The sequence below is a fragment of the Anopheles gambiae genome, chromosome 3 (assembly GCF_943734735.2).
Source record: "Anopheles gambiae chromosome 3, idAnoGambNW_F1_1, whole genome shotgun sequence".
NCBI lineage: Eukaryota > Metazoa > Arthropoda > Insecta > Diptera > Culicidae > Anopheles > Anopheles gambiae.
The window spans coordinates 28,559,507-28,580,264 of NC_064602.1; the positions used below are offsets into that span (position 1 = coordinate 28,559,507).

Sequence of the window (20,758 nt, forward strand, 5' to 3'; positions counted from 1 at the left end):
GTGAAATGAATTGATACTTGATTGGTAAAATTGTTTCCTACAAGACTGCTGATCTCACCATTTGCCGAATTCACCGAAAAAGAAAGAAAAAGAAAAAATGCTTAACTCGTTGTTTTGCAATCGGCGCATTCTTCCATTCCTCCTTTGCGCTAAGCAGATACGCTAACACAACAGCTATCATTTGTCTCACACCGCATACACCAAGCGGACAGTAAAAATATCAGGAAAGCCCACCTCTCCCTCATAGCCAGTTTGCTTCTGAGATTATAAAAGCCGGTTGCGAACGAGCAGCCCAAGCTCAAAATCGTTCTGATAATGCTGAGAGTAACAATTCTACTGGTCGCGCTGCACGGCGCTCTTCAAGCAACGCCACGTAAGTTTAGGTGAACGCATTCATGTTAAGTTATCATATGTCTTAAAGGTTATTAATAGCTGGTGTTTTTAGAGTTGAATAAGTGCTCCGGTGGTGACATCTGTGTACCTATTGTACAATGCCCAAAATTTGGGTCTGATCCACCTATCACGTGGACACCGGCGGTACAGGACGAGTTTGAAAAGCGAGTGTGTGAGCAAGAAACCAATAGTGTTAATAGGACGGTGAGTATTGCTGATTGACTCGTAACATTAGAGGAAAGTGTGCAATATTGTCCATTCCAGATATACAAGGTATGTTGCGAACCACCGGCTTCCGGCGAACCGAGCGATGGTCGCAAGCGTGGCTTAGCATTGCTTGACCTCAAAGGCTGTGGGATGAACCGAATGCACAGCAACGAATCTGTGGAAAATAATGGCACTCTTGGGCAGCTGCCTTGGACGGCATTGCTAAAAACGAGCAGCGGGGAGTTCGCCTGTGCTGCTAGTCTAATCAGTGAACGCTACGTGCTGACGGTTGCTCACTGTATAAAGAATAGAAACGTGTAAGTAACCCATCCATAAAGCATAGACGTTCGATATTCCAATGCGGCTTTGGTGAGCGGCTGTTAAGTGGTGAAAACCGGCCAAAGGCATAGTCCCGGTTGGACTAGGCTTGGCAAACCCGTGCATTTTTGAAAAACTTCGCGGCAGGTTTTCGTTCTTTTATGTTTGGAAGAAATCTATTATGTTCGCCCTAACACTGAAAGGCGCTCCAATACTGCCTCGTTCATTTATAACAGTTTATCGTCCGTTTGTTCATTCGTTCATGCAACCGCAGTTTTGAAATTGTGACTGAAATTGAATGAACTGAGCTAACTGAGCTATTCTCGTTAATTCTTTCCTGATTAACTTACAATCCTAAGAATGTGCAGCACCTGCTTGAGTGAATCGATTGATTCTCTGAAACTCGCAATAAAAGCCCAACTCAATACATTTTAAATACGCCCATATTTACACGTCTTCTGCCAGGACGTTTGTGCAGCTTCGAAAGAAGGATTGTGATGAGCAGGGCATGTGTACACTGGCACCGCAAGACATCCCCGTCGAGCGTGCCATCGCACACGATGGCTTCAGTGCCCGGAGAAAACTGAACGACATTGCCTTGGTCCGTTTGGCACAGAACGTTTCGTTCAATAACGGTAAGCATTTGGCGGATGATAGGCCTCTGTCTACCCTTGTATGCATAAATACTACTAACTAACTAACTCATATACCTTTGACAGATGTGCTCCCGATCTGTTTGCCAGTGGCTCCCGAATACCAGCCAGCAGGATCGAATTACTTCACTGCTCGAGATGGGCAGGATTACGCTTCACTGAACACCGACACGATCTCGATCACGGAAGTTCATCCACTGACGACTGAAAACTGTGAGAATCGGTTACAAGAGCTGATTAAAAGGCAACACAAGATCCAGGAATCTCATATCTGTGGGTACGAAGCGGGCAGCTTCGATGGGTGTGCTACCAGCGCCGGTGGACCACTGGTAGCGCTGGACCGCTTCGGACGTAACGTGCAGCACGGGGTGGTTTCCTATGGAGTTCAAGATTGCTCTTTAGAAAATGTACCCTCCGTGTACACCAGGGTGGAAAGCTTCATCAATTGGATATTGCACAATCTCGAAGAGTGATCGTACGATTGCTCCTTTGCATTGTTCTAACCGCTCCTTTTATTACACCGTTTGGCTATAAAATGTAAGTCGATGAATGATATTGGCGATTTTTAGCGTTGTGAATAAAATCAACATTGTGCAACATCGCGACAGAGTGAAATCTGTCTCCTTCGTAACGTTTCGAAGATATAAATGATGTCGTTTTTCTGTTTACGGTTTACGATTTTGACACAAAATAACGCGTAAGACGCGTAATCTATTACAGCGCGTTTCATTCTTTCACATCCGATGTGAAAAGCATAGGGTTGTCTTTTGCCCAGAGTCTCAATGTATGTTCCAACTCAATATAAACATGGTTCAAAAACTGATGTCATTATTGGTATCAGGATCCGTGTTACAATCAACTACCAGAAACTTTTGACGCGCTGCACTGATTATCCAGTAGTGTGATACTCCGCCGTACCGGTGAACTCGTTCGTACCCGGGAACGTTCGCCGCGACGCTCATTTTCACTCATTTCACAGCCCTCTGGATCAAAAATTAGAACCTTCCCAAATAGCCAGAATTGCTTGAGCAGCTCATTTTGGCACGCTAAAGATCGCTGCTCTAATTCGCCTTTTGCAGTAGATAAACAGCATCAAAGTTGTATGTGGGTCTTTCAAACAGCGCCTAAGCAGCTTCCTTATGCCACGATGCCTGGGATTATTTTTCTTTGTGTTTTATTTTCAAGCAAGCGTCATCGATGAAATAAACAACAAGATTTGTTTCGTTTAAACACATATGTATATTTTTAAATCCTTTGTATTGATGATTACACAAAATTTTACACAATTTACTGATAATTCACAATCACTTCACTCAATATTCATTCTTCAATTAACGAATCTAACTTGTGCAGCAGCAATGAGATTATTGCCGGCGTCCGTCTTTGACACTTTGACAAGAGCCACCTTGTACCGATGTCATGCATTAAAAAGCTATAAAGTTCCACCAAGTACAGTACCCTTTCTTAACAAGCCTTCAAGTTCCATCATGAACCCTACGCATAGTGCTAATCAGCCGCAAAGTTCCAAAGAGTACCATGTGCCTGTTAAAAAGCTCCACAGTTCCGTAAAGTACCGTCTATCTCTTAATCAGCCACAAAGTACGACATAGGAACGATTTTTCGTTAAACAGCCCTAAATCAGCTATAAAGTACGAGCTGGCTATTTGGGTTGTCCTTGCCAGTACAACCCTGTCCACTCATGAGCGACGAATGTTTCTCGTCGAACGAGTTTGCCGGTGCGGCTGACTTATAAATTTAGAAAACCTGCACAATGGAAGGCCTCTTGACGAAGAATAAGAATAAACATATGGGCTGCCAACATTGGTTGATCCTCCAAGAGGTAATGATTTAACAGGTCAAAACCAAGAAAATTATTTGGTTTGTGATATCAAAATTGACTTTTTATTTCCTTTTGGCTCAACCATCGTTTTCAGTCAGGGGCTTCCTGTATCACTTGTGGGGTTGACTTTCAGTGACTTTTGAATAACCCCCCATAGCAGGATAGTCAGTCCAACGTACGACGGCACGGTCCATTTGGAGCTTGAACCCATGACGGGCATGTTGTTAAGTCGTACGAGATGACGACTGTACCACGAGACCGGCTTATCAAAATAGACTACTGCACAAAAATAGAAGCAAAGGATGAGCTACATTCCATTTCTATTCTGAACTAATACTTCATTTTGCCCCATTAAATGTCTCCGCACTCATTTTAATCGAATTACATGAAGTTTATGCACATGGATTTGTGACCGGAACCATTCACGATTGTCAAACATAATTTCAAGATCTTTGAAGTGATTTATGTATAAACAATCGTATTGTTCTACAATACTTAGATATTTGGTCTTTGTGTTTTTGTGTTACATCAAAGCTTTTGAAATTCAGTTCGTAATAAGTCAAAAAATAGCCAATGTTCCTAAATCCTAATCCTGTCAAAAAATAACCTAAATAGCTTGAATGTTACAACGGATTCATTTGTACCAAATTGTCAATAAAAGTTTAAATTCAGTAAATGTATCACAAATAAAAAATTAAACTAAAAATCACTAAATTTATTACTGCTTGCGTTCATAAATAAATCTCTTTCCCTATCTAACAAAGCTAGCACATGCTGTTGTAAACGTAAACGTGTAAACGTGCTGTAAACGTGTCAGTAGTTATGAACAAACAAAAAGTACGAATAAACACTAGAGTACGATTGACGAAGACACGAAACCTTCAGCGCTTTCAGAAACACCGGTGCAAAACGGTTGCAGCACAGGATAATCCTTGAATCAAATGTTTTAAATTGTGACGCTATTTCCCCAACGATGCTGTTTATTAACTTTTTAGGAAAAAAAATCAAAGACATCTAAACTACTCTACATTTGCCGCACACTTTCATTTCTTGTTTCTTTAGCAAAACTTGCTATAGGCACATAATAGTACAATCAGATTGTTCATCATTTGTTTCACGAGAATCAAAACATTACCAGAGCCCACCCCGTTCATCGTATACGGTTGGTTCTAGGAATATAAAAGCCAGCTAAATTCAACCAAAGCTAACAAATCGCTCTGATAATGCTGGGAGTAACAATTCTATTGGTCGCGCTGCACGCCGCACATCAAGCTACGGCACGTAAGTAGACTAGAGCGCTTTCGTGTTAAGTTAATTAAATGCTGTCGTTTTTAGAGTTGAATACATGTACCGGTGGCAACATCTGCATCCCGATCGAGCAATGCCCACTGTTTGGGTCTAACTCAAGGGCCACGTGGACAGAGGCAACAATGAACCAGTTTAGAGCGCGTGCCTGTGAGAGGGAACCCACTATCGATGGGTGGACTGTAAGTATTCGTGATGGAAACTTAACATACGATAAAGTGTGGAATATTTTCCATTCTATTCAAGAAATACAAGGTATGTTGCGAACCACCGGCACCCAGCGAACCAAAGGACGGTCGTAAGCCTGGCCTAGATTTGCTTGACCTCGAAAATTGTGGAATGAACCGGATGAACAGCAACGAATCTGTAGAAAATAATGACACTCTTGGGAAGCTTCCATGGATAGCATTACTAAAAACAAGTTCCGGAGAGTATCACTGTGCCGGAACCTTAATCAGTAAACGCTACGTGCTGACGACTGCGTTCTGCATAATAAGCAAGAACCTGTAAGTACCCCATCCCCATAACCAAGGCACACGTGATAGAGTTGATGTAGTGATCCTCTCCAGCAGAACGCTAAAAAAAGAAGATAAAACCATTATTTTCTTGTGACGCTCGTTCTAGTGCATTTGTGCAGCTTCGAAAGAAGGATTGTGATGAGCGCGGCGCTTGTACACTGAAACCTCAAGACATCCCCATCGAACGCACCATCGGACACGATAGTTCCAACAAGCCATGGCTGTTTAACAACATCGGCCTGGTACGTTTGGCACGAGACGCATCGTTTAATAGTGGTAAGTAAAGGGTATGTTTTTTTCCCAACCCTTTGCCAATAATCTGTTACCATATGCCTTTGCCAGATGTACGTCCAATCTGTCTCCCAATGGGACCCGAATATCAGACGACAGATACAAAATATTTCATTGTTACACGAAAAGAGGATTACGCTTTGTTGGACACAGACGCGGTAGCGATAAGCGAAGTTCATCTGGTTGCAAACGAATATTGTCAAAGTTGGCTATGGAGGACGGTTCATAATTCTCAGCTGTGTGCGATCGAATTGGCGCCAAACGATGATTGTGCAAAACCATACGGTGCATCACTCACAGCTCAGGCCCGCAATGGACGCCACGTCATGTACGGGGCACATGCTTTTGGGATGGACATTTGCACGCAAAATGAATCCACCGTGTACACCAGAGTGGAAAGCTTCGTTGATTGGATAGTGAGCAATATCGAAGAGTGATCGTGTCGAACGTTCCTCTTGGAACTCTTTTTCAAAAACATACATTGTTTATGGATGATTTGATCGATTCTAAAAATGACAATAAATAGTAGCGAAAGTTTAGTTGTTCTCATTCAAATGATTTATCGTGTCTCATTAATTGATTACGTACGGTTAACTCTGGGTCCGTTGCGTGCAGTGGTGTACTGTGGGGTAAATACCTCTAAATACACCTCACTAGGTACTGATTCTAAACTCAATGGTTAGGTAACTGAAACTGAACCTATGCAGGTGCTACAAATGATACTGAACCAATACTTGTTTCGGAACCGATCACGAACCCATACCGATTATGAAATTCAATCACGAACCAATTTCAGTCCTGGAAATGATCATAAACTTACAACGATGACAAAACTCATACTGAATCCACACCGGTTCTGGAACTGATAGTAAATCCAAATTGGTCCTGGAACTGATCATGAACCCATACTGGTCTTAGAACTGATCACGTACCCATACGCATATTTGGAACTGATCTTAAACCCAAACTAGACTAGAACCTGATACTAAATCTATACCGTTTCTGGAACTGATCTTGAGTACAACCGGGAATAAGAACAGATACTGGATTCAAAGCGAACCGGAACTGTTACTAGATATATTGCGATTCTAAACCCAATCATGAAACTGTTCCGATTCCGATACCGATACAGCGCCTGTTCAACGCGACTCCCGATTCTGCTAGTCGACCAGTGCCGGCAGTGCAGCGTAGAAATTAGCGAAGGAAATTAGCATAAATTGTATACTGAAGGTAACTGAGTCAAATGCTGTCTAAACCAAACTGCTGACCTCCAATGCTCGTCTCATTACTTATGGGAAATTAGAAAATCACGGGCGCAGTTTCTCATTAGTCGCCTGTTTTCAATCGTGCACTATTTCAATAATAAATGCAACAATATGACTTGTTTCACATTTGTTTCACTTCGCTAGCCGTATATTATTGTTTAGTAATTATTAAAATTTTTAGACCATTATGAAATTTGACCATTATCAACCTTATTAAGAATACAGTTAATGCACTTTGACGAAGGCCTTAGAATCCTTCAATGAAATGTGTGCCGCAACGATGCTGTTTATTTATTTTCTACGAAAAAAACATGCAAGATGTGAGCTACTCTACATTTGCAGCACACTTTCAGTTCTTCTTCTTTTAGCTGAACTGATAGCTATAGGCACACAATAGCGCAATCAGATTGTTCTACATTTGTTACGCGGTAATCAAAACACCACGAGACCCCATCCCGTTCATCGTACACGGTTGCTTCTAGGACTATAAAAGCCAGCTAGATTCTACCAAAGCTCACAATCGTTCTGAGAGATGCAGAGGCGAAAGAAGTCAATAGGCTCAAAAACTCTATAAAAATCAATAAAAATAATCGTCCAGAGAATGCTGAGAGTAACAATTCTACTGATCGCGCTGCACGGCGCACATCAAGCTACGGCACGTAAGTTTAGTGGAACGCATTCTTGTTAAGGTACGAAACCTCAGCATTAAATTAATTGGTGGTGTTTTTTGCTGGCTTAGATTTGCTTGACCTCGAAGGCTGTGGAATGAACCGGATGCAAAACAACGAAACTTTGGGAAATAATGACAATCTTGGGCAGCTTCCATGGATAGCGTCGATAAAATCGAGTTCTGGGCAACATATCTGTGGCGGCAGTTTGATCAGTAAACGCTACGTGCTGACGGCTGCCCACTGCTTAGGACACAACGATCTGTAAGTACCCCATCCCCATGACCAAGGTTCACGTGATGGCGTGAATTTGCCAATAAAGTGATCCTCTCCAGCAAAATGCTATAGAAGGACGATTTGTAAACCAATTTGTTTTTCCTATGTCGCTCCTTTTAGTGCATTTGTTCAGCTACGAAAGAAGGATTGTGATGAGAGCGGCGTGTGCACACTCGCAAAAGAAGACATCCCCATCGAACGCACCATCGGACACGATAGTTACAACAAACCAGTGCGGTCGCACGACATCGGCCTGGTGCGTTTGGCACGAGACGCATCGTTTAATAGCGGTATGTAATCGAGAAAGCATGTTTTTCCAAGCCTTCCCAAATAATGTGTTACCCTATGCCTTTGCCAGATGTACGCCCAATTTGTCTCCCAATGGGACCCGAATACCAGACGACAACATCTAAGTACTTCGTAGCTCCACGAGGACAGGACTACGCTTCGTTGAACACTGACACGATCGAAATTACTGAGGTTGATCGGGTCACAGCTGATCAGTGTCAGAATCGTCTAAATGAGCGGATACAGATGAAAAGAACGATTTACGAATCTCAAATCTGTGGGCTCCAATCGGGTCGTTTCGATGACTGTAGAAACTCCGGTGGACCACTGACAGCGTTAGGCCGCAATGGACGCCACGTACAGTACGGGGTAGTTTCTTACGGGTTGAACGCTTGCAATCTAGATAATTCACCCGTCGTGTACACCAGGGTGGAAAGCTTCATCAATTGGATATTGAATAATCTCGAAGAGTGATCGTGCGATCGTGCACGCTGCTCTTGGAGTTCTTTCTAAAACAACGATTCGCCGTAAACTGTGAGCTAATGGATAATTTGGAACATTTTACTCTAAATACGTATGTCTTTGTGTAGCTCACTCCTACATTATTATATTATGACGAAACATCGAGCCCCTGATCCTGAATGATCGAATATCAGAATACCTAACATTTAACATATATGGCTGCATTAATAGCAATACAGTGAATATAAATAAACGAAAATGAATAATAATGACTCGAGCTGGTTACCACTCAACGGTTTTAAGCTAATACGCTACCATTTTACACACAACGGTAAAAGCAAATAAACAAAGCAAATATCATAACAAATCATAACAAAGAAAAGCAGCAGTATCATCTCGAAGGTTTGTTTTTTTTTTCATTCCCAAATTATGGCTCTGTGAATAATGCATGCGATTAAAACTACTTGCAACCCTGTGATTCGCTCCCCACTACTAGATGATTATGTACATTACTGTTATGTATTTTTAGAAAATGCGAACACGTTGATCTTCGAATTGTTAGTCGCACCTCAGACCTTCCTCCGAGGCATTCAACGTAATAATCCAAGAAAAAAATCCAACCCCATGATCGTACACGATCTGTTCTGGTGATACTATAATAAGAAGGCTCAAAATAGCTCGGAATGCTCAAAATGCTGTCGGTAACTGCATATCTGCTGTTCACAGAATAGCGCTCACCAAGCACCCAAAACATATTAATATTTTCATTATTATGTCAATACTATCAAGTTAAACCTATCACGCATTAAACATAGCAAAGTTTCATTTAATGATAGGTTTAACCTTTTGTGAATGCCTTGAAATATTATCAAACAGCCTATCAACGTCTCAAATATAGATAAATAATGGAGCAAAGTAATATATATATATGTATATATATATATATATATATATATATATATATATATATATATATATATATATATATATATATATATATATATATATATATATATATATATATATATATATATATATATATATATATATATATATATATATATATATATATATATATATATATATATATATATATATATATATATATATATATATATATATATATAGATATATATATATATATACAGGCGGTCCCCGAGATACACGGTTATTGGGGACCGAAAACGGCTGCAAAATACCGCGTATCTCGAATTTCCGCGTAAGTCGAATCTCGTGATTTCCAGCCAAAATATCACTAATTTTCGTGCAATTTTGCAAGTAGGGGGTGGTTTTAGCCACCAAATTAATTATTTGATATGTTTCTAATGAATTGAACAGTTTTAAACCTTTTTAAATGGCATTTTACATTCGATCAACACGGAAATTATTTGGTATTTCACAATGGATGTGTCAAATCAGTACAATTTGCTCCAAGAACTGTCAAATTTTGAAAACCGGGTATCTCCGAATCCGCGTATAAGAGGTACCGTGTATCTCGGGGACCGCCTGTATATCTTATTTTGAATTGAACGTTTTTAGAAAATAGCGATCGGCGTAAGCTGAACGCCTGAAGGTATGCAATACGATTTGTATGAAATAGTTGGTTATTTATTTATTATTTAGGTTTAGATTAAACATATTAAAATTAACTCAAAAAAGAGTTTTCTTCAAAAAAAAAATAGAATCATTCCTTCCTAACATTGTGCAAGGAAAATAAAAAAGAACAACTAAATAGAGGCACATTCCATAAACTTAATTTTGCTCTAGATTTGTAAAATGATGTATGGTTACTTTTGCCACAATGGAACAAAAATGTAATAAGTACAAAAACAAACAAACGAACAAAATAGCACGTCTTAAAATGTAAACAAATTGCAAAGAGCAGCATTTAATCTGTAATAAAACAGAAAAACATCTGTAATAAACGTAAAGCGAAAGGGTAAACCTAGTCGGCGACACCGTTACAACTCCTCATCTCAATGCATCGCACCTATACACACCCAACAGGCCACCCTTGGGGTGGGGAAAATACGCACACAAACACCACTAGCGTGCGTGTTTGTGTGAGCGTGCGGAGCTTGCTTTTGTTTATGTCCCCGACACAAGACTCACACGCGCCCATGTATGTAATATCAAAAAACCCCACGCCGGAGGACCCGGTCGGTTAGCGTACCCTCCGGCAACGAGAAAGAGGGGGCTCGTTTTAGCTGCCGGTTATAAAAGGAGCCGGGCCAGTTGGCGTCGCCTCCATAGCGGCCCCCAGTGGCAGGTGAAACGGATTAAGCAAGGTAAACATTTTAAACTACCGTGGCAAACTGTTGCCGTTTAAGCGATGCATTCAACCAAGGCCATCCTGACGGTGCTGTTCGTCGCCTGCTGGCACCAAGTCACCGGGCGTAAGTTTGTTGAGAGCTTTTGGCTCTGTGAGTGAATCTTGTTTTAATGTAAGTTTCACCCCGCAACAGAGTTCAACAAGTGTCCTGCCGATGAGATGTGCATAAGTATAGGCGAGTGTGAGCAATTTCTTCCCCACTACAACCAACCGGCCAAGTGGTCGCCCAGCTTAAGGGACGAGTTTCGAAGGCGGGTCTGTCAGCGGGAAAAAATGAACGGTGTGAATGTGAGTACTACCGCGTGCGCGTTAGTAGCATTGTAAAGGCAACTAATTATCGCAAACACTTTCACGAACGTAGGTCTACAAAGTATGCTGCTCGCCACCCGCGCCAACGACCGAAAGTGATCGTAAGCGAGGGCTGGAACTGCTCGACCTAGAGAACTGTGGAGCGTACACGGACGATAAGATATCGTTCGGACAGGATGCGAAACTGTTCCAGTTTCCCTGGATGGCACTGCTGAAATCGAAAGCCGGTAGCTTCTTCTGCGGCGGTACGCTGATCAATGAGCGCTACGTACTGACTGCAGCACACTGTCTCGTGAACAACGATGTGTAAGTGCCGGGAGATTACCTTTTAAAACCAAAGAGTGATTAAATTAATTATTTAAAAAAAATCCCATCTCCTTCAGGGCATCCGTCCGGCTCGGTGAGTACGATCTGAACAGCACGATCGACTGCAACAAGCACGGTGACTGTGCGCCGGCTCCGCAAGACATCTCGGTGGAGCGTGCCATCAGCCACGAGGACTACAGTGCCCGGTACAAACTGCACGACATTGGTTTGATTCGGCTGGCCCGCCGAGCATCACTGAGTGACAGTAAGTGCTGTTTTGATGCGATGTCATAAACCACCCAGTGCGATCAATCTTACATAACACTGTGTTTCCCCCCTGCGCTGTTTTTTTTTTCACTCTCTGCCAGATGTTCTTCCCATCTGCCTACCGGTGACGCCGGCGTTCCTCACCAAGCAGACCATCTTCTTCGTGGTTGGCTGGGGCCAAACACAGAACGCACTGTTCGCGAACAAGCTCCAGTTTACGAAGCTCGACCTGATGGCGAACGACGAGTGTCTGAAGCAGCTACGGCCAAAGGATAGGTTTGTGCGCATCTCGGACAGCCAGCTGTGCGCGATCGGCTCCAATCTGTCCGACAACTGCTCGGGGGATTCGGGCGGACCGCTCAAGTCGATCAGCATTCAAAACTCGCGCTACGTCCAGTACGGCGTGGTGTCGTTCGGGTTGCGCACGTGCGGCAAGCAGAGTGCGCCGGGCGTGTACACGCGGGTCGAGCGCTATGTCGATTGGATTTTGGAGCAGTTGGAGGATTAACCGCACAGTATTAACAACCCGCCTTAGCTTAAGGTGTACAACAAGCATGCGAAATGCCGTGCACATACACAAACACCCACGCACTGAGCTAAAACAAAAAACAGCGAAAAATATGTAGCATAATGTTAAGCACAGATTTTAGAGATAAATAAATGCCATTTTAAACCTAACTTGTGACTTTCATTGTTCTTTTGATACAGCTAAACAGAAGCAATGCCTTATTTATCCTATTTCAAGTTTTTTGTATGTTTTTTTCTCGCGATTGTCCCGTTTTACAATAAATAAAAAAGGCTAAATCATCTAGTAATAACGTGCTCTTTTCTGCTTGGTAACATAAAAACAAATGCCCCCTTCTTCTCGTGGGATTTCATGTCCACGTTCCTGTCATGCTCCTTTTATGGTTTGCTAGTGTGTGTGTGTCATTGCGGTTGAACAGCTGGGAACTAAGCAGAGCTGGGATAAACCCAACATTCCTGGGAAAAACATACTAAAGCTGAAAATCCACCAAAATGCATTACCCGATGCCGGCTTCTTCTACGTTTTTTTGTGTGGTAGTAAATGCTTATAAAAAATAAGTTACAAGATATAAAAAAAACAATTAAAATAACTACAAAAATAAAAATAATGAATTGCAGCATAAGACACGAACCTCAACAAAACTGTTCTCAAAATAAAATAATTGTAATATCTTATCTCTCTACGAGTTTAAGATGTTTCAAATAATGAATTGCTTTACTTTCAAATCATTTGGGGATTGACTATGAAGCAGAGAAAAAAATCAACATTATCTTAAGCATTCTATATCTTGTATGAACGTGAACACGTCAACACATAAATCTCAAAGATGAACTCATTCTTCTATCATCAGACCAGCTCATCATTGCTTTATTTTGTAGTGATTGAAGCTGATGCTGACCGAAGAATACAATTTAATGTGGGGGATCACTCATAAAACGGTTGTTAACACTTGGAGTGCCAGTGTTCGTGTTTCGTTTATGATTTCTCCGGGGGACAAGCACTTTTTTACACTTTTTATAGTTATCATATATGATTTTTTTCTTGTGGTTTTCTCACTTGATGTTCCAGTTTTATCACCAGATCGGAATTACTACAGTTTTATGTTGTGTATATGGATAGGATTTGCGCTAGATTGATGAAATGGAAATACCGATCAAGTAAACAATGTAGATTAATATTTAGTGGATATTTTCATATGTTTTTCATATGTTCATATGTTTGTTCATATATTTTTTGCTTATTATTCTATGGTTTGGAAATTAGAAAAAAAATAACTAGAATATATGTAGTAACTAAATATACTTCAAAGGAATTATTGTTTTACATTTATTTTCTTGATTTTCGATTAATGATGGGTATCAAAGGATTATTCAATAAAAATGGACTAATTTTTTGTTGTTGCGAAAACCATATTCAATCTTAGGCATTTTTTGAAACTTGTTGCAATATTTCATTATAATACGGCCTCATTTTTTAGAAGAAATAAATAATTGTAAACAGCAATCCCTGGCTAATGAATCATGGCACCCAAGGTGTTAAACGAAAAGCATGCGCAACATGGGAACTCACGCAGCGTGTTAGTAAGATCCCGCCCAGCACTAGCCGATCATCACTAATACAGACACACACAGAACAACGCGGCAAAACAGCTGACAATGACTGCCCAGTGACAGTGAGTTCACAAGCTCGAGTACAATTGTTGTGGAGCATTCTCGCACCCCTCCACTTAATCTTCCTTGTAAACATAGTAAACGCCTCTTCAAACAAACTCATTCACCGCCAGTCTACGTCACATTATAAAGCAGGGACCGGCACGGTACGACTCGCGATCAGTGCTGCAAAATGTCATGAGTATCACGAGATTTTCACCAACAAAAACCATGAACATATCCGTGGTAGTTTGATGCTCATTGCTGATAGTCAATAAAAGTGCGCCATGACATGCTGAACACGACATGTGAATTCTTGAGTCCAACGCGATACTCTGACTGACAAACTTAGCTTAATGCCGGCGCTAGCATTATCATGATTGTTTTCTGGCTGTGAACAGTGCTGCCAAATGTAACTGTTTCAATCATCAACACTCATAACTGAAACGAAACTCAAATCAGATCACGTACACAACTGAGATGATCAGTGACTATAGTCAAACAGTTGGAAAATCAATCACATGCTTGGTGACATTTAGCACCCAACTTTTGATCACTCACTTGGTCACGACATTGTTGTCTGCGATAATCGCGACATTCTTGGAATATACTTGGCGCGTAGGCTCTAGCAACAAAATGAGCATGCTTTCTCCCTCTATCTGTTTTGATTATCTGTCGGGTCAAACAGAGCGAGAAAACATGCTCATTTTGTTTCTTGGAACCACTCGCACGCAATGCATATCTCCCGTGACCATCGCGATGATCACCGACTGCAAATGTCGCGACCAAGTGATTGAACACGAGTTGGTTGCGGTTTGAGGTTCGCCTCTGATCTTCGCAGTAGAGCTCGTGACGCTGAGATGATTTTGTTTCAGCCAGAATTTGTCATGACTATGTCAGTGACATTTTGCAAAATTGATCACAGCAAAAAAAGTCGTGATATAGTGACTGACCAAGCGATGGTCGCAAACATGTCATGAGCATGTATTAGTCACACCAATCGTTCTGAGTATCACCTCTGATTGTCACAATTGAGTACGTGACGCTGATATGGATTTTGTTTCAGTCAGATTTTTTTATGTCATTGATAGTGACATTTTGCAGCACTGCTCGCGATTTGTAACCAGTTCCATTCTTCGGAATGTTGTCTCCTTTCCCTTCTAAGAGCATTAATCATACAAAGCATTTCAAAATGCTAAGTGTATCAATTTAGTTTGGCTCATTGTGCCAAATAGCTAGCCGGTGTGTTGTGGGATTTCCCCGAGAATCCTAATGGTAGTTGCAAAGTGGTGAACACAATGGTTAATAGGAAAGGTTGCACTGCTTTGATAGATCAATTTATGGAAGCGAAACTTTTATTGTCATGCAATTTGGAATCATGAATGGAGTTTACTTTCTGTCTTCTTTAGCTACCTAATCAAACTAAACTAATCTGCTGTTTTGACGTGGGCTGTATTTTCATCATTAAGATAAAGCAGCAGACATTAAAGGTAGATCTCGGAAAGGTATATAATTTAATTGTTTGATATTTAATATTTAAAAAAAACAAGCTGAAGTATTAAGTGCTATGAATCAAGTAATTAAATCACATCAACAGGTAACCCTAATCTTTATTCAAGTTCAGATATTTTATATTATGTTATCATTATGCCCTCATCTTGAATACTTAGTTTCGCAATTTATTTTTTATGCGGAATATAGCAATAAAGCTTATTAGAAAAGTTTAAATTGTATTATAGGATTTCTCATGGTATGTTGGTTGTTTTTCAGGACAGTTAATTGCTACTTCCTGAGCAATTATGAAATCCGTTTTAATGTTTTTTGCTTGGATAATAGCTAAAATTTAAAAGGTTTGAATTCGTCCGATTTCTGAATATTTTTGAAATGTTTCCACTGTCTATAAGCATCGTCTCAACAGGTTTGAAAAAAAAATGGATCATGAAATTTTTGAAAATAAAAAAAAATAAAACTGTTTGAACTAAAAACAAACATTTGGAAAACATTCAATAAACTCTTGAGTCCTCTAATAACCACTAATAAGAACACAAACGAAAGATGTAATATTAACAGAGCTAACACGAGATTTGACCATCAATTTCCATTAAACAGTTAAAACAGAACAACAACAAATCCTTATTCAATTTCTTTTGCACTCGACAATGGTTAGAGAAAATTGTACTGATTTGCCATCTGAGGTGTAAAAATTAAAAATTCGCAAAACTCGAGAGTCGCGTACCTCGGGACAAGACTGTAATTATTCAGTAAAATCCAGCTACATAACCAGTTACTGTTGTCAAACTGATCGTTACCGTTAAAGCATGCCGTTCGAACATTTTAAACGGTTCTCCCACACGTGGTCGCTCGGCACGTGATCGCGCATGCACCACTCATCAAAAACGAGTGCCGGCACTCAACTGCCCCGATGCACCAGACGGACGCGGGCACACCAACACCAACGGCCAGCAAACAGCTGATGCTGATCCCCACACACCCACCTTCAAAACCTGCACCACAGTAGCCGATCGCAAACCAGTCCCGAAGTCCGTCCGCATCGAACGATTACCGTCCAAATAGGGGGGTTGGTGGAGGATGTTGGGCCAACCATCTCCCCCCCCCCCCCTCTCTTCCGTAGTTAGGGAGGGGGATTACAATTCAATGCCAAACAGCGCGATAAACAAACCGCATACAGCCGCGCGCAGTACGCAGCACGAGGTGGCGCTGCGCTAAATCGATCGACTAGGCAGGCCGTAGCAGGCGCCACCAAGGCAAGCGATTCCAAAAAGCAAATAAAGCACGTCGCCATGCTCCTGCTGACCCGGGGGATTCGGAGAAGCGAGTGCCAGCAAGAGAGAGAAAGAGAGAGAGATAGAGAGATAGAGACCAACCCCCAACCCTACAAGGGTGCGAGTCTGTTGCGTACGATCGAGTTTTACGCTCAACTTCTGCTTGCGCCGTGTTCTTTACTCCGTCCGGGTCTTCTCGCTTCCTCCTTCGCGAGACGGTGAGCGCATTATCTCGTCACGGGCCTGTGCAGCGCCATAGCGTACACAACGCACACACACACACGCGTCGTCTGGTGCGGTCCGGTCTGGACTTTCCCACCCAGGCGCCCACAATAAACGCGCACACCCGCAGTCAGGCGGCTGCAGTCATCGACGAATCAAACAGTCACCGGCAGTCTGCGTTGGCCGATCGATCGCAGCGCACGCGCCACGCGTGTACCTCTTTTTGAGTATTTCGACGCGGACATTCCAATGTTCGTACGAACGGGCGCAAGGAAAAACCCCGTGTTTACAAAACCCCCCAAGCGAACGACCAGTGCAGTGTGTCCCCAGGTGTGTGTGTGTGTGTGTGTGTGTGAGAAAGAGAGACCCGCAGAGGGGGAAGTAAAAACCCCTAAAAACCAGGCATAGCATACCAAAAAAAAAAAACACACACAAAAATGCCGTACAGGGCATTAGCCTCGGTGCGGAAGGTACCGTTCCGGTTGCTGTTGCCGCTTGGCCTGCTGCTGTGCGTGTGCGGAGGGGCTCTAGCCGAACCGGCCGCCCAGAACACGAGCGGGCTGTCGAAGGCCGTCAGTGAACAGTTGGTCGGCGCGATCAACGATCTGGCACGGACGCTCGGGGTAATGGCCGGCCAGGGCGGCAGCAGCAGCAACAGCAGCAAGACGGAGCTGTTCTCCCCCGTCAGCATCGGCAGCATGATGCTGCTGCTGTTGCGTGCCGCGAACCGGGACACGCGCCACGAGCTGCTCGGTGTGCTGCGGCTGGAGCAGTACCGCAAGCCCGGCAGTGGCAACATACCGAAAAACTATGCCCGCCTGCTGAAGGAGTTTACGCGTGATATCGGCGGCAAGGGCATACTGAAGCAGCTGCCCGGGTGGCACGCGGGCGGCAACTGCTACCCACCGTCGGAGGGGCTCGAGGACGAGGAGTACGACGATGATCAGTGAGTGCTGGAGAGTGTGTAGCTGGAAGCTGTGATTATTAATTTGACTCTGTGCGTTCTCTCGCCCCGCTGTAGATACCTTGAGGAGCCGATCGAACCGAACGTGGTGCAGCTTGCTAATGGGATGTTCCTGCAGCAAGGCCTGATCAACAGCAGTAACTTTGTGCGGCTTGCCCGCGACCTCTATCAAGCCCAGATCGAGCAGGTTAACTTTAAGGAGCGCCCGGATCTGGCCCGCAACACCATCAACCGCTGGGTGAACGAAAGTACCCGGGGCCGTATCGGGGAGATCCTGCTGGACGATCCGGACCCAGGCACGCAGATGATCGTGGCCAATGCGCTCTACTTCCGCGGAACGTGGGAAACGTTCTTCAACGAGCCACAGTTTACGCGCCCGCAGCCATTCTTCCCCGATGGGGAGGATCAACCGTCGATCCTCGTGCCGACCATGTTCGCCAGCGGTTGCTTCCCGTACTACTCGTCGCCCGAGCTGCAGGCACGCATTATGGCCTTTCCGTACCGCAACCGGACCACCTCGATGTACATCGTCCTGCCGAACGACTCGAACCGGGCCCGGTTGCGGCAGCTGCAGGCGAGCCTCTCCTCGGCCGAGCTCGATCGGCTGATCGGGCAGATGAAGATGCACAAAGCGATCGTACAGTTTCCCCGGATGCATGCGAGCAACACGTACGACCTGAAGGCGGCACTGCAGCAGCTCGGCGTGCGAAAGCTGTTCGACAGGACGTCCAACAACTTGAAGATAGTGAGCGGCAAGAGCAATGCTAATGGGGCCGAGGCGAGAGCGAAGGTGAAGCTGTACGTCAGTGAGATGGTGCACAAGATCGATCTGGAGATTAACGAGCGGGGCACAGAGGGAGGCGCTTTGACGATCACGGCAATGGAACGATCCCTGCCGCCGGTTAATTTCCGTGTCAGAGGACCGTTTCTGATTGCGATACGGCACGATCCGACGAAGATGCTACTGTTTTACGGGGCAGTATTCGATCCGTCGTAAACGGGCGAGTTTTTACTGCGATTTGATGCTCCGAAATGCTTTCTTGCCTTTGCTGGTAGATGAAATCCCCAGTTTTTGTTGGGATCATTAGGATCAGCTCGACGTGGAGTTGTGATTGTGGGAAACAGTGTCTATAGTATGATAAGTATGACAATATAGGTAATGTTAAGCGCTATTAATAGACTGTACACTCTACGCAATGATGCTCCATCATAGTCCAAACAAGCTACATGAAGGACATATCCGGGAAATAGAATGATACTTTTTTTTAACAGTGACTTTAAACGCTTGAGCTGTTAGGGCTGCTCGGTCTGTGCTCTACCAGATGATGCCTTCGCCTTAGCGAAAACTGGAATGAGAAACAGGAATTTTTGAATGGGAATTTCCATTCGCGCGCTTACTGTTCACCTCGATTAGCACAGCCACCTGCCGCACTATCAAGGCCACCGTCAGTTGTCACCTCACTGTCCGCGAACCTAACGCCTCAAAGGGTGGACGATTCTAACGCAAGGCGGCAGTTCTTGGATAGAAAACAACGCACACAAGCACACACGTGTCATCTAATCCGTGCACAGGCGTGTCACTTCCAAGTATCGTACGTCGTCGAGGATTAATTATTCAAATTGTACTGCAACCCCGGTCCGCCATCGCGTCACAATTTGAACAGGTTTCAGGTCACGTTGTACACCATCTGACGTATCTTCTTTCCGCACAACACGCAAAAGGGTTCATATTGGTGTTGGTATTGAATGCTATGCCACTTTGCATAACTTTATCCTACGTCTTTGGATGATTAGCTGATTGATTAATCGATCGACGGAAAGGTTTCGATCGGAACTCGCTAGAACTTTCTCTAATTCATAGGTTTGATTAAGGTTTGTATTTACATTGATGTTAAGAAACTAGTTGTAAGATACATAAAATGATATATAGTTAGTTTTTCTCCAGAGAAACCTGAAGTCTGCACCAATAGATGGGAGATTTAATTTTACAATGCTTCCATCGTTCAGCTACTGCTATATAGAAATTCGGTTCAGAGTGAGAGCTTAGGTCGTTTTCAATTAGTGGTGGTAGCTCGGAATCGGACGTACCCGATTCCGATACCATATTTCGGAACCGATTCCGGAGCTGTTTCCGAAATTGACTCCGGAGCTAATTCCGGATTTGGAAAAGACTTGAGGATCGCAATTTGCTCCGGTAACGGAATCAAAATTGACTCCAAAATTGAAATGAACTCCAGCATGAGAATCAGTTGTTGAATTGAAACAAGAAGTTGCAGAAGGGAAATCAGTCCAGGTATGTCCATAACAATGGATCGTTTACAAGTAAATTTTGATTATTTGCGGATATCAATATTCATATCACCATGCCGAAACCGACTCCGATTTCGAAACTGATTCTGATTTCGAAGCCAATTCCGATTCCAAAGCTAATTCTGTATTGGATTCCAATTTCGGAACCAATTCCGGAGCCGATTCCAGAATCGATTCCGGAAACTGATTCCGGACCTACTATTCGGAATCGAATCCAGAAAACTTCGGGGCTAGCTGGAATCAATTCCGAATAAAACTTCATTTTTTCCATCATTAGTTAAGGAGTCGTTTAATGGGATGTTTGAGGACATTTCGAAAAGGATTATTTAGGTATAATTAAAAAAACTAAATGTGTTGTTGGTTTTTATAAATTACCAGCACTCTACAATTTTGGCAGGAGTAAACATTTCTCTTTGACACACTTTTAAAGATTGTTAATCTAATCACACCTCACATCTTTTTAATATTGGTTTCTAATGAGTAAAACGAGTTGCTTAAAGTAATTAGCAGTTTTCATGAAGAAACACGTTGTTTTCCTCAAACATGTAGGAGAAGTTATTTAAGAGAATAACATTGCATACCTTCAGGAGCTTAGCAAATTCATCA

At 42.9% G+C, this 20,758-nt stretch overlaps 5 protein-coding genes across 6 annotated transcripts; all 5 read left to right on the plus strand.

Moving 5' to 3' along the window:
• The first annotated feature begins 248 nt into the window (after nucleotides 1-248).
• LOC4578289 (phenoloxidase-activating factor 3) lies at nucleotides 249-2,186 on the plus strand. Its single transcript, XM_061660268.1, has 5 exons — nucleotides 249-373; nucleotides 446-597; nucleotides 658-917; nucleotides 1,384-1,553; nucleotides 1,638-2,186. Exons 1-5 carry the CDS (start codon nucleotides 316-318, stop codon nucleotides 2,042-2,044), a joined length of 1,047 nt encoding a protein of 348 aa, XP_061516252.1. The 5' UTR covers nucleotides 249-315; the 3' UTR covers nucleotides 2,045-2,186.
• A 2,390-nt stretch (nucleotides 2,187-4,576) lies between these two features.
• On the plus strand, nucleotides 4,577-6,080 carry LOC1280175 (phenoloxidase-activating factor 3). 2 transcript variants are annotated; one of them, XM_319994.5, is made up of 5 exons: nucleotides 4,577-4,692; nucleotides 4,747-4,898; nucleotides 4,963-5,222; nucleotides 5,341-5,510; nucleotides 5,577-6,080. In XM_319994.5, exons 1-5 carry the CDS (start codon nucleotides 4,635-4,637, stop codon nucleotides 5,960-5,962), a joined length of 1,026 nt encoding a protein of 341 aa, XP_319994.5. In that variant the 5' UTR covers nucleotides 4,577-4,634; the 3' UTR covers nucleotides 5,963-6,080. The 2 variants fall into 2 exon arrangements, with proteins under 2 accessions (XP_319994.5, XP_061512281.1); XM_061656297.1 differs by having other exon boundaries at nucleotides 4,578-4,692; nucleotides 4,972-5,222.
• Nucleotides 6,081-7,288: 1,208 nt separating this feature from the next.
• On the plus strand, nucleotides 7,289-8,596 carry LOC4578285 (CLIP domain-containing serine protease HP8). Its single transcript, XM_001238238.3, has 4 exons — nucleotides 7,289-7,449; nucleotides 7,530-7,722; nucleotides 7,855-8,024; nucleotides 8,093-8,596. Exons 1-4 carry the CDS (start codon nucleotides 7,392-7,394, stop codon nucleotides 8,494-8,496), a joined length of 825 nt encoding a protein of 274 aa, XP_001238239.2. The 5' UTR covers nucleotides 7,289-7,391; the 3' UTR covers nucleotides 8,497-8,596.
• A 2,106-nt stretch (nucleotides 8,597-10,702) lies between these two features.
• On the plus strand, nucleotides 10,703-12,376 carry LOC1280178 (phenoloxidase-activating factor 3). The gene is made up of 5 exons (XM_061653029.1): nucleotides 10,703-10,880; nucleotides 10,950-11,104; nucleotides 11,178-11,431; nucleotides 11,509-11,696; nucleotides 11,767-12,376. Exons 1-5 carry the CDS (start codon nucleotides 10,817-10,819, stop codon nucleotides 12,204-12,206), a joined length of 1,101 nt encoding a protein of 366 aa, XP_061509013.1. The 5' UTR covers nucleotides 10,703-10,816; the 3' UTR covers nucleotides 12,207-12,376.
• Nucleotides 12,377-16,559: 4,183 nt separating this feature from the next.
• LOC1280179 (serine protease inhibitor 28Dc) lies at nucleotides 16,560-19,124 on the plus strand. The gene is made up of 2 exons (XM_319998.5): nucleotides 16,560-17,824; nucleotides 17,900-19,124. The coding sequence occupies exons 1-2, from the start codon at nucleotides 17,316-17,318 to the stop codon at nucleotides 18,837-18,839; spliced, it is 1,449 nt and encodes a 482-aa protein (XP_319998.3). The 5' UTR covers nucleotides 16,560-17,315; the 3' UTR covers nucleotides 18,840-19,124.
• The last annotated feature ends 1,634 nt before the right edge of the window (nucleotides 19,125-20,758 follow it).